This window comes from Prinia subflava, chromosome 5 (genome assembly GCF_021018805.1).
Source record: "Prinia subflava isolate CZ2003 ecotype Zambia chromosome 5, Cam_Psub_1.2, whole genome shotgun sequence".
Classification (NCBI taxonomy): Eukaryota; Metazoa; Chordata; class Aves; order Passeriformes; family Cisticolidae; genus Prinia; species Prinia subflava.
Window position 1 is genome coordinate 15,253,360 of NC_086251.1, and position 16,302 is coordinate 15,269,661.

At 41.4% G+C, this 16,302-nt stretch overlaps 1 protein-coding gene across 7 annotated transcripts in view; it reads right to left on the reverse strand.

The window, feature by feature from the left end:
- PTPN5 (protein tyrosine phosphatase non-receptor type 5) overlaps positions 1 to 16,302 on the reverse strand; it is a 75,330-nt gene continuing 59,028 nt past the window's right edge. For 6 of the 7 annotated variants that reach the window (XM_063398137.1, XM_063398135.1, XM_063398132.1 and 3 more), the window contains 4 exons: positions 13,879 to 13,989; positions 8,276 to 8,436; positions 5,480 to 5,593; positions 1 to 1,846 (listed from right to left, as the gene is read on the reverse strand). In XM_063398137.1, coding sequence (XP_063254207.1) covers positions 1,753 to 1,846; positions 5,480 to 5,593; positions 8,276 to 8,436; positions 13,879 to 13,989 — 480 coding nt within the window. In that variant the 3' untranslated portion in view covers positions 1 to 1,752. The remainder of the gene's footprint in view (positions 1,847 to 5,479; positions 5,594 to 8,275; positions 8,437 to 13,878; positions 13,990 to 16,302) is intronic. The other variant, XM_063398131.1, reaches the window with a different exon arrangement.

Genomic DNA, 16,302 nt, shown 5'->3' on the forward strand with positions numbered 1-16,302 from the left:
TTATGCTCAAAAGCTTGTTTATTGCTCTCTTTAATGACTATCACCAGTATTTTAAAAAAGAATGCCAGTTCTTTCTGCTAGCTTCTCACTGAAGGAAATATTTTAAATACAGCAATAAAATCAAGTGGTTTAAAGATAACACATTTTGCCACACTTTCATGCAAACCCTGCAGACAGGATTTTTACAGGTTCATGGATACAGAATAAACACAAAGATGTGTACTGAAATATTGGGAAACTTTTTCCCCACAGTGATGAAGTTGTAGGCGTAACATTTCAGGCCTTACCCTGCACCTGCTGACGTCAATGGCAAAACATCAGTGGGAGCAGGATCAGCCCTTATTGTTCTGAGAGCTGCTTTACCTTCTCCTGATTAGGAAGTGCAGTAAATTCGCAGAATCTTCTGCACTGATAGAAGCAGTGGGTTTTGGTTATTGTTACAAATAAAGGGAAGCAAATATATTTTTAGTAGGTCATCAGAGCTTCCATTCACCAAACACTCATCTTTCATGTTAAGGATCCTGCGTACCTCCATTTTTCTCTACTCAGTGAAGCACTAAAATGTGTGCTCACCTCTAAGCATTAAACACAAACCACAATCTTCCCAGCCCGATTGAAGTCTAAACCAAAAAGCATAGCCTGTATCATTGGAAAGGAAACACTGTTGCCTGGAACAGTGGTTAAAATGGGCTAATTATTGTCTAAATTTGGTTTGAGGGCAAATATATCACAAAGCAGCCAACAAGTTCACACTGATTTTTTTTTAAGCTGCCTTTAGGATTTGCATTAATTTTAATAGGCACTGGACACATGGTTACCCTCAAAGCTTTGAAGCAATTATAAATTCATAGAATAAAAATTATTTTATTATTAGATTTTTAATAAAGATAAACTAAAAAAATTCCTCACCTGATTTTGAATCTCAGATTTCAGAAGAAATTGTATTCTATGTAAAAGTAGAAACTATTTGCAGAAATACAATCTGTTTGCCAGATGACTAAGATGCCCAAATATTGACAAAGAAAAGGTAAAGCACGAAGCATTTATGTTCAGTTTAATGTCTACTCAGATTCACCCCACTGTCATGATACTGGGGTACACTGCTGGTAAGAATTCGAGGCAAGAATTTGACTCATGTTGTTGAAATATTGTTCCCCCCTTAGTTCTGATAACACTGGTAGTGGAGTGCTTTAGAAAAATAAACAAGCGAACATGATGTGTGAAACATCATTTCAATGCGAATCTACTTGAGGCTTTCGATGCAGAGGCTCAGAAGGTTTACGATACACACAGTATTCGGTAATTTTATATGTAAAAACAATCAGAAAGAGGCAAAAATTTACTTTCAAGCTTAGTCAACATACGGCACATTTCAGCATGACAATTCAAAAAGTTTCACACTGTATTTGGATATATTAGCAATGACCTTTTAAAAAATAGCAAACTGAAGACAGTGAAATTTTTTCTGTTTTTTTTCCTTTGCTTTTGTAACAAATGAAGCTACTATTATTATTTACAGTATAAATAAGCCTTTTTTGGTGAAGATTATGTCCTGTCACATATGTTTAAGACAAGGCGTACCTCAGCTCTTAAATGTCAATGCAAACAAGAGCATAAAAGCAATATCAAAGTAAAATAATATCTTTCCAGCTAAGACAGCCAGGTTACCGTGTGTCTCTTATCAGATCTGAAATATATCTGAGCACAGTCAAAAGTTCTCCTGGCTTTAGCCTTTGGGAATATCATGAACACTTATTCTTCTGCTGCTCTAGAAAGCTGTTTTCCATACAAGCTCATGACATGATGCACAAATTGATATTGTTCACAAGTCTGGATCATTCCTCCCCTGAAAGGCAAGAAGAAAAGGGGAGGGAAACAGCAGTCTTATTACTTGCAAACACATGAGGAAATAGCACAGCTAACATGAAGCTTGTGCTCCACACCCATGGTCTATGCCAAAGCTGTCTGAAAATGAGTGAGAAGTGCCCTTTGATTGTAACCAGCTTCAAGTCTGACCTTGACCTCTGTTTTGAAAGTCTCTGCTAAGCAAGCACCAGAAGGTAGTGAGAACAGGAATGGGCTTTACATTCATTGTCCTTGGCAGAGGCTCTCCTCCAGGGAGGCATCGCCATCATCACTCTCACATTACCTGAACACCTGTACTCCAAGAACCCTTCTGTGAAAAGTAATTCCCACCCCAAAGCCCTGAGAGATGGGATCAGGGAAAAAAGAGGGGGAGAAGCTTATCCAAGACTTCACAGCTGCACTGGGAACTGAAATTGGGACCAAAGAGGGCCAGGCCAAGCCACACCAACCCAGACAACTGATGCAATTTTCCCATTCTCCAATGAGGATTCTTTCCTCTGTGCTACTCCACATCAAGCTTTAGGCAGAGAACTAGGGATGGCCAGCAGGATTTTGGAGCTTGCAATGTTTTTAGAAAGGACAGCTGAGATTTGTAACTGAGTTGACTGCTGTGTGCACCTTGATAGCAAAATATACTTCAGCACAGTAACCTGTTTTGTTTCAGCTTATTTTTCAGCTTTTACAGTTCTCTTTAAAACTGAAAACTTGAAAGGTGATGCAAGCAGGAGCAAAAGTAGTTTGATTTTCCATGTGTCATTAACCTGTGTATTTCAGCAAGGAGCATATTAACCAACATATGACCACTACAATGGGAAACAAACAAACAAAACCAATCAGGATGAAGTCGTTAATTTTAAGCAGATTCTGCTAACATTTGAAATTTGGCTAAGAGTACCCCATTGAAAGTGATATGATCTCTTGACAATCCATTATGAAGACAACTAGAACTTGTGTCTGAAGCTCACAGAAGGTGTATGCAGACTTGTGCCAGCACAGGTGCTGGTGCACAGATCCCAGCAGCACGGTGCCAGAAGGAGGCTGGAATGACAAGTGGAGCTGAGGAACATGGGAACCCATGGGTGACTGGAGCCAACCAGGCTGTGTCAGTCTGAGGAAAGGCATATGTGGTGCCTTCCCTTAGAAACCTCACCAGAAGACATTCATGAAAGTTGCTTCCTGTGAGCCAAATGGGTAGCAGACTGCTGGCACCCTCCTTGGGGACAGCCCTTTCCTATGGTGTCCAGCTTAACCATTATGGGTCACACAGTAGCTATTCCAGTAAGGGTGAGATGAGAGGGAAAGACAACCTTGTCCTTCAGCCCTTTGCACTATTTTTGTTAAGCAGCTGCTTCAGATAACACTTAAGGAGCAGGCAAGGGCAAGGGCCTATTCTCCAACCACTCATCATCTAGCAAAGGTGAGAAACACGCACAGTGTTTATTAAAAAAAAATTTCCTAGCCGAGCATCTCCTCCCCATCTGCTCTAGTTAATACAAGCTCACAGTTTATTTGCTTCTGAGTCCCTCTGTGCTCCACACAGCACTGAAATATATCTGTGTCAGATTGTGACACACAAGGAACATTAGTCATATCTGACAATTTCTCCCCAAGAAGTTCCACTGACAGTGGGGTTGCAGCCTGAAGTTGTAGCAACAGAAGCACCAGGGTGGTCATTGAGATTCAGAGCACAGAAAATTATTTTCATTTTTATCCAGTTTCCTGCTCTGTGGTGGCTTCCTCCCTTGCCACACATATGCACACCATGACATGTGCTTGCTGTCCAGGCTTTGGCACAGAATTATGTTTTCACCCCTATTTGCCACAGAAACCTTTGAAATCTGAGTTGCATCGCGGGCAATGACAACAAATGTCTCTCAGCACTGTGGGAAGGATGCAGGAATGATTACTTCCTCTCCTTAGTCATACTAGGTTATTTTAGGACCATCTGTTGGCCACTGATGCAAAGCCCAGTGCACAGAACTTTTCCAAGGGATTTGTGAGGGAATGAAAGGGAAAAAAACCTTGTTCTCTCCATACCAATGGCAACCTCAGAGGTGGTTCTCATGGGTAATGTCAACCTTGCTACTTCTGTGTGACGCAGGGAGGTGCATTCCTTCAGACATCTACTCTGGCCTGCATTCAGCCTTCTTTCCCTAAGTCCCTGGTGACTCCTTACTATCCTAGACAGTAATGATCAGGCAAGAGAAGGAGACAGAGCTTGCTGTCTTTTAGCTGCTTGGACACTGTCTTAACCTCTCATGCTACTTTTGAAGCCTCCTGGAGATTTTGGGGGGAGTTAGTGAAAATAAGAGTGGGTGGCAGCATGACTTCCAGGAGACTACGAGCCCTATTTTTCAGTCCTTGAAGAAATCATGCTTTTCTGTAGGAAGGATGGTGATCTGCTTTCCATCTTGAGTATTTTACCCCATGACATTTAAATGACTTTTATCTATTCCATCCCACTCCTGAGAGCTACATGGCAGCCACAGAGGCTCCTTCAGTCTTTCTTTCCCCCTATGGTGTCCTTTAAGTATGGTTTTCCTTCTTCAGAGTCTTAAAGTGACTGCCAGCTCCCCTCTCCCTTCAAAGCTAGTATTTGCAATTGGCCTGCTGTCTCACACATATTGCAGTGCCTTCAGCCTTCCTTTGTGTGGTGATTTTCCTGTGTGGCATTAGTCACAGAGACAAGATATTTCACATCCAGACAGATATTTAAGTGGACTATGGATAATCAGCACTCGCTATTCATATTCTGGTTTTCTTTTTCTCAAGAAACCTTCCCTTGTCTGGGCTAAAATCCACTGAAACAGCCAAATCTCTAAGCCCCTGCAGGTCCCTGTCTATCAGAGCCTCAGCAGGGCAGCAAGCATTTCATTTTTTGCCTCCCACTGAGCATAATTTCTTCTCTGAAATAAAGTTCAGCGTGGGGTTGAAGTTCTTTTTTTTCCCTCAGAAAAATCTTTGGTATGTTTTTCGTGACATCTCTTCCCCCGACTACATTTATCATTATCATTAGAGAGAGCACTGAGACATGTTTTGATGGCATTTGAAACCAGTGGGAGAGGAAAAATAACATCTCTGGTACAAAATTCAGGTCTGTTTACTTCATAATCAAGCTCAAGGTGGTGTGTTAAGAAATGCTTAACTGGAAACCATTGAATTTGTGGAGATTTTCACAGCTCCTTTCATACATCTGTAAACACTCCTGGTTGTGCACTCTCCTTCGCTAAGCAACGTCTCTCTCACCATGGCTCACAGCTCCAGAATATAGATGAATTTTCATTATTCCTTCTGGGAAGAAAGTGATGATGTGTGGCTCTGAACTTGAGTACAGCAGATCTTTGAGCTTTTTATGAACACAGGGCCAACTCCTCTGCTGGTAAAAGGTTGCCCCTTGTGGCATGGAGATGGGCAGCTGTGAACCCAAATCAGCTCTAGGGCTGCTCATTAAGGTTTGCTGCTCAGGCAAAGATTACAAGTCAGAGAAATATTCTGTCTTGGCCTCTGCTTGGGGTTTATTCTTCCCCTCTCCTTATTTGCTTCTCCTTAAATAACTGGAAATATTACCATTTTTTTCTTTTTATTTTTCTGGGAAGGAAGCAGGCTTTCTTACCTGTCTAGCCTTAACTGGCAGGCCGTTCGCAAAATGTCAACTATGCCCTCGTTCTTCAGCTGCTTGCAGCAGACACTTGTGGCAATAAAGCAGCCAGTCCTCCCGATGCCTGCACTAAGGAAGGGAAGAGCAGAGAGAGGCAGTGGAGATGTCAGAAGGATTTTGGAACTTTCCTGTCAAACAACTGCTGCTAAACCAGCACAGACCCCCTCATCTTCTTTGTCCCTCTGACCTTTGCCAGCTTCCAGACGGAAAGCCATAACTAGGAAAAGATACCAGCTTCGCTGGATGACATGATTAAGCGTGAGCCACTCACAGCACAAGCGTGAACATTGCAGGTACTGTGTTAAAAATGGACTATTGGAGACTCATTGACTGAATATATGTTGGTGAACCTCTCACTGAACCACTGAAAAAAAGCTTCTGCATTTCTTAGCAAGATTTGGTTTGACAGCAACCCTTGCTTTGAAGGCAAACTTCGCTTTGAAATTCTCAATTCTAACAGCTTCTTTGAAAACTATTTTCATTCACAGGTAAAGTAAAAAAACCCCAACCCTTGGTTAAATAATTAGAGCTAACAGCAATATAGTAAGTGTCAGATCTACAATCTAGTAATTTGAATTAGAGCAGAATACAACAAATTCACAATCAAAAAAATGTCTTTAAATTTTCCTGAACTCTTTTGTATCTGATACAGTCCTTAGTTAATGACCAGAACCGAGTTTATCTTCAAAGCCACAGTGTATAGAAGCTGTGCATTCCTCTCATCACCTAACAAACTACCAGCAAATGATGGAAGCCCTTCTTATGCGTGAAATAATTATGTGAGCATACTCAGGAATAATTACTTGACACAGCTACAGGAAATCTGCTTTCATTTACATTGTGAGAAAATTGTAACGCAAAATCGCTGGCAACAAACGTTCAAGCAACATTGGAGTTCACAGTTCACAGCTGCCCACAAGACCTTCGTCTTCCACTTGACCATAACCAAACAGAACACAGCACACAGCTCCTAATACTGTTTACTGTCCAGACACCTCAGTGTTTTGCAAAGGGAGGGAGCAACACCCATTTTTATATAAAAGAAACAGCACTTGTCCCAGGACAAGCTGCAGGTCTCTCGGTGTCTGAGACAGTGTTGGGTAGCACATTATCCATCGTTATAGAACGCTTCATAATCCTATCATCATATCTCTTAGCATTTTTTTTCCAAACAAAAATGCCCCATTTCTCCCCAGATTATTACTGTGTCATGGGGATTACACCATACAAGAGGACTGAACAAATGTGCAAAGCAAGAGTGACATGGTAACCAGCAGCAGATAACCATAGTTCTTTAAGGAGCTCCTAGAGAGTCACAAATTTCCAGGGACAAAGAGGACCTCCTTACAAACCATTTCTTATTTTCATCTGAACTCTCCCAAATTTTTCCATGTCTGTTTTAAAACACAGGCAGAAAAACTGGGCATGTTGTATCACATGAGCGTTTTAATAGTGATTACTCCATATTAGCTTATAGTCGGATCTTTGATGACATCAGGCTACCAACCATTTCTGCCAAGAGGCTCTTAAAAATATTCTCATTGTATAATATTCATTTACTATGGCTTTTGGAGAGCAACCATCTGCTGTTTCCTAGAAAACATTATGCAAAATTAAGCAAAATTCTGTACAAAAATAAAATTGGCAAAATGTATGTTATTGAAATGATGGAAGATTACCCTGGCAAGATAAACTGCAGCTCTTATCAGGCTTTCTGCTATTTACCTGGAACAACTGTTTTGAGGACAGGCTGTAGTTTCTAAGTAATCACATTTAACCTTTCTAAACACTGGCAAAACAGGGCTTCCTTTTAGACCTCTGGAAATTCTCCAATTTTCCAAGAACTGTAATTCATCTATACTAAACTTTAATGCTGTAGAGTGTGTGAGCCAACTTTTTTAAAACACTCTTGGATGAAAATCAGTTAGCATATCTGCTTTAATAGTGGTTGCTGAAGCTTAACATGCTCCCTAGTTAGCAGTGCAAAAGAACATACTTCATTATGTCTACAAATGTAAGTACATCATCCCACTTCTTTCTGAGGACAGCAGAGAAGTATCTATCCTCATCTATTTTTATTCTGCTCTGATTGATAATTGCAATTTTCTCATCAGGCATCAAACCAACTGTAAAGACTTTGCTCCTTCCATAGAAGTTTTCATCTCTGCCAGGGATTTTTACTGATACTTCAGTTTTACCATCAGTTCCATACATTTCCTGACTATTAAATAGTACTTGCTGTAATCAGCTTTGCTACTCTTTCATTTATGTGTTGTATTTAAATAATTGTCTTTGGCCTAATAATGATTAAAACAAAACAAAAAAGAAATAGCAAAGAAGGAATCTATAAAACAGGCAACTTTGATGCCTAAAGTTGAATGTTATTATTTGTCTGCTTGCATATGTCTTTCTACTCAATTTCACCAAAAGTATGGCAATCTTTTCTAACCTGGCCCTTAAAAGATAATTAAAGGCATATATTACTGGTAAGGCAAATGAAATGAAAGTATTACAACTAACTGAGCCACTGCCAGCTTCTATGTTCAATTCAGTCTGTATCTGAATGCAACACTTGATAACAGAAAACCATTGTCATTAAAGCTTTAAAATTGTGATTAATGCTTTGAAAAGCATATTTCAGAAGCAGCTGGGCAAGATTTCACATGTGTGACTGATGGCCTATATGGCAGCGTCTGCACTGCATCACTGTATGCGAAGAGCCCTAGGAATTCAGACACAACATTTATTTACCTGCAGTGAACAATCACTGGGGCATTCTTCTCCTCTGCACTCTGCATGGCCTCTTCCACTTCCAGCACTAGCTGTAACAGAGGAGGAGCCTGGTCTGGTGTCTTCTGGTCTGGCCAAGATGTGTACCAGTAATGTTTCAGGTTTCTGACTTCTTCTCCTTTCTGCAATCCAGTTAAGACAAAAACCACAAAAGTTTTACAAGAACTTCTCATTGTAAAATGATACTGAAGAATGGCCTTCCCTTTAAGACTGAGGGGATGGAATCAGTCTGCTGGAAAGACAACGTGGCTGGGCACACACAGTCCAGGAGTTTGCTGCAGAGAACTGAGATCCTTTTGACACAGTGGTGGAGGAGCCAGCGAGGAGAGGTGACCTCGTATTAAGTGACCTAAGTGGGCACACAAAGCCTTTGCTGCAGTGACCAAGAGATGGTGGAGGATCCTCCATGGAAGGAGCAAGGGCAGTAAGTAGGATTACAAGCCTGAACTTCAGAAGACGTAACTTTGATTCCTTCAAGGACCCAATTGCATGAATCCCTTGAGTTAGGGCCCTAGAAGACAGGGTATCCAAGATAGCTTATTAATATTCAAGCATCACTTCCTTCAAACTCAATTTCAGTGCATCCCTCTGGGTAAGAAATCATGAAAAGAGGGCAGGAGCCATGCATGGGTAAGCAAGAAGCTTCTGGCAAAAAAAAAAAAAAAAAACCAACAAAAAACCAAAAAAACACAAGAAGGAAATTTATGGAATATGGAAAAAGGGACAGGGCACTTGGGAGTAATATAGGAATGCTGTCAAATTATGCAGAGATGTGACAAGAAAGGTTAAGGCCCATTTGGAATTAAATCTGGCAACGGATATCAAGGAAAACAAGAAGGATTTCTTCAGTTGCATCAGTAGCAAAATGAAGAGCAGGGAAAATTGCTGCTGAATGAGGTGGGAGCCCTGGTGGTGGAAGATACAGAGAAGGCAGAGTAACTGAATGCCTTCTTTGTTTCAGTCTTCATTGCCAATGCTGCCCCTCAGGAATCCCACACCTTGAAGGCAAGAAATTCTGGAGAAAAAGACAACTTTTCTTTGGTTGATGAGCATTGGGTTAGAAAGCATTTAGGTAAACCTGAGACCCACAAATACATGGCCTCAATGGGAGCTACCCATGAGTGCTGAGGGAGCAAGCAGACATTACTGCTAAGTCACTCTCCATCATCTTGGAAAGATCAGGGAGAACAGGAGAGGTGCCTGAAGACTGAAGGAAAGCCAGTGCCCTTCCAGACTTCAAAAAGACAGCAAGAGGGAGGACCCAGAGGGCTATGCACCAGTCAGCCTCAGTTCCATGCCTGGAAAGGCAATTAAATAGTTCACCCTGCATATCACTTCTGAACACGTGGAGGAGAAGGTTATCTGGAATATTCAGCATGGATTTACCAGGGGGAAATCATGCTTGACCAATCTGAAAGGTTCCTGTGATGATGTGATTGGCTGGGTGGATGACAGGAGAGCAGGAATATTGTTTATCTTGACTTCAGCAGGGCTTTTGACCCTGTCTCCCATAACCTCCTCATGAGATGAACTCAGGAAGCATAGGTTAAGATGAGTGGACAATGAGATGGATTGAGAACTGGTTGAAAGGGTTCAGCAGCAAAGAGTCCAGTTGAAGGCCCATAGCCAGTGGCTTTCCCCTGGGATGAGTACTGGGTTCAGCACTGTTTAATTTACTCATCAGTGACCTGGATGAAGGGGCAGAGAGTACCCTCAGCACATTTTTTTGATGAGGATACAAAACTAGGAGGAGTGGCTGACACATCAGAAGGCTGTGCTGCCATTCCCCGAGACCCGGGCAGACTGGAGAGTTGGCCAGAGAGGAACTGCTGAAGTTCAACACACACACATGCAGGGTCCTGCACGTGGAGAAGAAAAACCCCAGGCACCAGTACAGTCTGGGGGCTGACCAGCTGGAGAGCAGCCTTGTGGAGAAGGACCTGGTGGAAAACAAGCTGCCCATGAGCCAGCAGTGTCCTTGTGGCCAAGGAGGCCGATGGTGTCCAATGGTGCATTAAGAAAAGCAGAGTCACCAGGCTGCAAGTGGCGATCCTGCCTCTCTACTCAGCCCTAGAGAGGCCTCACCTAAAGTGTTGTGCCCAATCCTGGACTCCCCAGACCAAGAGAGACAAGGCACTTCTGGGGAGGGTCCAGTGGAGGGCCATGAAGATGATCAGGACACTGGAGCACCTCACTTAGAGGGAGCTGGGCCAGTTTAGCTTGGAGGAGAGACAACTGAGAGGTGACCTTATCCAAATCTCTAAGTATCTGAAGAGAAAGTGTCAAGAGGATGGGTCAATTTTCAGTAGTGCTCGGCTACAGGACAAGGGCAATGGGCACGAACTGAAACACAGAAAGTTCCATCTGAATATGAGGAAAGATCTTTTGTGGGTGACAGAGCACTGGAACAGGCTGCCCAGAGAGTTTGTGGAGTCTCCTTCTCTGGGATATTCAAAACTCACCTGGATACAAGCACATGCAACCTGCTTTAGGGGAACTTGCTTTAGCAGGCAGGTTGGACCAGATGATCTCCAGTGGTCCCTTTCAACCCCAACCATTATGTGAATGCTAAACGGAACAGAAATCCATGTGGGAAGCCACACAACAGAAATCTGGACTTCAAATATCACAACTGCACTTCAGTAAAAAAATAAAAACCTCCCCCCACAAAGTATTCTGCTCTTTTAGTGCCAAGAGCTGTGTGCAAAACACTCCAGGCAGTCTGTTCCCTCTTGACAGATTCATTCAGCAAAGCCAGAGCTGTGCTTGTGACATAATTGCTTTCATAATGTATTTGACAGACAGAGAGCCAGGAGCCATATCTCTGTCTGTGATAGCTAGATAAATAGATGAGGGGAAAGAGATGGGAGCTTATTTTTCTATCTCTTCTGACAGACAGACTTATATCGGTCTCCTGTCAATTCTACTCCTCTCTTAGACACGGTAAGAAATTCAGAGGCAGTATGGAAGGTGGGAATTGTATTTAGCTGCAGTCCAGGTCTTTCTGAGAGACACAAATTCTGATTCTCTGTCTCAGCATGGTTATGAATATAGTAAATGTGCTGTTTCCTTCTAGGAGTGCCAAGTAGCACTATGAGCTTCTGATTTTGTGTTCAAAGTGATATCCTTCTGCCTGATTTCTAAAGGTGCAAAATAGTAACAGGGTGCCCAGGGAACTGGCCTTACCCTTGCAGCCACTGTACAAGCCAGCTGGCACAGGGCAAAGTAAATGTTTGCAAAAGGTCCAAGAACAGAAATGTTAGCTTCCACAACCCTCCCTTCAACACATGGCTGGCTGAGTTGAAGAGAGAGAGGAAAAAAAAAGACAAATATAACTCCCTCTAAAGAACAAGGCACAAAAACCTGAAAATAGTTTCTGTCATGTATGCTCCCAAGTCCCTCCCTATGCTTGTCAGTCATTGGATGCCAAGAGTTCTCTGTGGTTGTGCATTTTCCATCCTCCTCTTTGGATGACAGAGCTTTTGTACAGTTTCACAGTGAACTAGATTGGGAAAGCAATCACATTAAATCTTATTCCTTTCTTGAGATAGATTAATTTCCAGATGGATCAATCAGTTTCTCCCTTTGGCTTGGCAAACATTCACAAACAGCTGCGAGGGCACATGGGTCATAACAAGAGAGCTGGACAAAGGGAGGCTCAGCTTCATTGAGATGCTGTTCCATCCTATACTGGGTTTGAAGTGCTCACTGAAGCATAGCCACAGGATCCTTAAGGCTGTGTCTAGCTCACTACAGGAAAAGAGAGCCTTACTATCATAGCACTGAGTCTGGCCTTAGGGTATTTATGCTAGGGAGAAAATACTTTAAGAGAGCATAACTAGTTATCATAAATAGCACTCCACCTCGCTATAGTAAATCCGATCAACACTGCTCTGAAACACAGTTGCTTTTGAATGTGTGACTATGTCTGAGTCACAGAAGTTATGAACACCCAATTCTTAACTCAGTTGTGAAAATTATAATAAAAAAGTTGTCAATAACACTGAGAGAAAAGTAAAAGTCATCTGAAGAAAAACATGAATCACTACATAAGTCATTTAGTTGACAGCAACAGAAAACAGACAAGTTCTAATGATGAACTCTGGATGTCTTCCGTTTTGCCTACTGTGTTACAAGTCATATGCTTCTGCTTGGAGAACCCGACTTCTGTGGTTCTGTACACTTCTGCTTTGACTTGAACAAAATAGTCTCTATTGATTGTTCCTTGAGACTGAGAAGACTTGAGAACAGCTAAAGGGAAGCAAGATTTAATTGACAGTTTGAAGTCTACCATCATGTATGCTGTAGCTGAGATCATGACTCAGTGGCTAGACACTGGCAGCTTGCTCTGAGAAAGGAAAACAATCCTTGCCTATAGCCTGAGCTTTATCTAAAGTCCCAAAACCTGAAAAATCTTGTCCCCTATACTAAGAGAAAACTGACAGTCCACTCTGTAAAGCATTCAGTAACCATGTATTTCTGAACACTCATGTTTAAGGGCAAACTGAAGTCAGTTCATGGCTTTTCCAGTTTTCACTACCAAGTCACTTAATGCATGCATGGTTCAGAGCTGCTGCTCCTCTATTGCCATTAAATGACAAATGTACAGCTCTAGGGAATGGCAATTTAAATGGAGTCTTTATTTCAGCTCTAGAACTCAGCAGTTCACATCCTGACACTTAGGGGTGGAGGAAAGAGACATTGACCTGCTAGTACTGAAAACAAAACCATTGTCTAACTGAAAAACAAAACCAGATGAGCTGGAAGTCTGCAACATGTAAATAGTCTTCACTTCCCACTTCTCAGGGAGTGTGATTTTCTCCTTGCTGCCTTTGCCAAAAGCATGAGTGACAGACTTTCTACACTCTGAATCCAGACACGGGATGTCATATGCTGGCTTTCTGCCCATTAGCATATGGCTGAAGAGACTTGAAACTGGTTGAATAAAAGGGGAGATTTTCCAGCTTGGAAAGAAATTGTCATGTTATACTGAGGTCGGGGTAGATCTGGCAGATGAAAGGTGTATGAAGTTTATGCAAACAGACTGTTACTAAAACACGTAGCTTGATATTCTAGAACCTAGCAATGAATAGAGTTGTAAAATAGGACTCTGGTACTTTAGATTAAGCAGTATCTTAGTACTTAAAAAATTAAATCAGCACTAAAACTCTCTATCCACAAGATTATAGAATGATTACTGGTATATAAAACTACACTTGTGAAGTAAGAAGCTCTCTGTGAAGTGACATTTCATTCTAAATGATCAATGAACCCAGAGGACAAAGGCACAGAATGAGTCACTGGTTTCTTACCCAGTGAAGCCCATACTACTACAACTGGCCTGGTGGCTTTCAGACTGTACACGTGCAGCCTACACCTCTCACTGCTTATTTCCCTGTAGCCTTCCTGCTGGTGAACTGGGCAAAGCTACAATGACTTCAGTAATGGAAAGTGGTATTTGTACAGTGTCCACTGTGCCGAAGCTTTCCACACAATTCCCCCTGAACATCTGCATTTATAGATTTCGACAGCTAAGCTACTGTAGGTACATTGGAACGATTTACCTTTAGGGTGATGAGCCTTAAACGGTAATCGTCTGCTTGTATGACTCTGTTAACTGTGATTTCTATTCCTTCATAGGTGACCTGTTCCTCTGGCCAATATTCTGTGCATTTCTGTGTGCAATATAAAACAAATCCAGTTAAGCAGGTATCAAGGGAGGATTAGTTTTTTTCTCCTCTGAAAGTGAATATAGCACATGCATAGATGAATATGAATAAATTTTGTTTCTATAATAAGTACAAGCTTTCACTTACTAAACAGGGACCACATTTCAGCTGATTTTTGCTGCATCCATAATAGCCTGATTGCTTGATTAAAAATGCACAAATCAAGTAATTACTAACCAAAGCTTTTAAATACACACATCCTTATTTATCTTTATGCAACTGATGTGCATTTTGAAGGTTCATTAGAGAGGCCCGTGGCAATGTGCTTCTGTTTTTAAATTAATCTTTTTCTTAAGATAATAATGATTAGTATAATATACACTAGTTACCAATATATCTGTGCTGCATATATACTGATGTAGAAACCCAAAATACAGCTTTTCTATTTTTTATAAAGACTCAGTGCTCCCTGAATATAAAATTATCATTTGCATATGTTTTTGCACAAAATAACATGACTGGGGATGTTTGGGGAAATAGATTATGTACCAAAATCCACTTAAAATTGTCAGTGAGAATCTCTCAGAGCTAGGGAACTAAAAGGCAGCAGTAGCTGTGAGAGAGATTGGACTACATTTGATTTTGCCATAAATCAGTAAGAGATGCAGCCAGCACAACCTGACACTTAGAAACACAGAAACTATAGTCCATTTGCAGACCTATTTTTTGGTTCTGATACATTAGAGATAAGCCAGTGAAAATTTGTAAGCACTCCAGTCCTGGAAGGAAGGCTAAAAGAGACTGTGGTTTTGTATTTAGTTTCTCTAAGTTTATCAATATGCAAAGGCAGAAACAGGCATTTCAAGATGGTACACAAATTAGCACATAGACAAGGAATGACGTGAATGAGGCATAGTCTGAGAAAAAGGCTCCCTTGTGATAATGCAAGAAGCTATTTCATTATCACAGGGGAGTAGGTATCTGCTATTCAACAAACCTCAGTAAAGATGGTGCTTGTAAGATTCCTCTTTTACAGAGCTGTACACAATTTTGAAGGAAACAAGTTGAATCATTTTGCTCTCCCCCACCAAACATAATTCCACTTGAGGAGAAAGACTAACAACAGAAAAGTACCTTGCAAAGTTATTGAGTCAAAATTTTGTGTGGGAGAATCAGTGTTGTTCCATCTGCACAGTACATCAGTTAATAACCCACTGGGAGTGTGGCCCACTGTGTCTCTGTAAAGTTATTTATGCAGATTGTGTTTTTTCTTCCTCTACTCATAAACTGCAGAAGCCACTGCAAAAATTGTCAGGAGCACGACCAGCTATCAATAGCACAGACATTGCTCTGCTTAAAAGAGTGGAGTAAGATTGCCCACTCATTTCTGTGGGCTGTCTGTCAGATTAGAAGTGACAGAGGGCTGAGGTGCAGAGCTTTTAATACTCACATTAGTGAAGTCATTGCTCTGAGGAGGAACACAAAGCCTCTCATACTAGCATCATCACTGAACAAAACTTTTGGATCTGAATCTATGTACTTTGAGTCCTGTTATTCAACTATCAATGTAAGTGTTGCAGACAAATGGAGGGAGTAGAGAAGGCATTTACATGAAAGGACCCTGTATTTATGGCTGAGATTGCTGACACCATTACATTTTCAACAGAAAATGTACTGGGAAAGACTCAGCTGCTCTGCTGTGATCTACAGGCTGTAGCAAGCTCCAGTTCTATAGTGCACTGCAGTGCACTGCTTCCCATGACTGATAAGAGGGGTGAAACACTTGGTCAGTGCAGCTAAGAGGTAATCCAGACATAAGGGTGATTTTGCCTTCCTGTTACACAGTCTTGTTATGCAAACCATAGTGGAAAAACATATCATCAGACGTGTCATTCGGGACCAACATTTCCTCTGCATCTTCTCCAAAACCTCAAAGTCCTCAAAAGATTCTGGTGCAATGACATTTTAGTATCATATGCACCAGAAACTGGGAACTTTGATTAATGAGCAAGTTATTACTTCAGTGCTGCTGCTCAGATACAGGCAGGTGCAAGTTTAAAACAGGAGTGAAAAAACCCCATTCAGATCAGCAACATACTCTGTTGTATTGGACACAGGATGTGTCCAATGAGCCAGCTGTAATAACTGACCATTTTTAACTTGCAAAGCGTGATAATTCTGTGTCAGTCTTGTTAATGTCTTTTTTTCAAGGAAGTTGAAGGTTAAATTTATTTACTTTATAACTATGGAAAACTACAGGTTTGTGCACGTGTATCATTATGGGCACTAAGCTTCCAGCTACCAGATAAACCATTACAA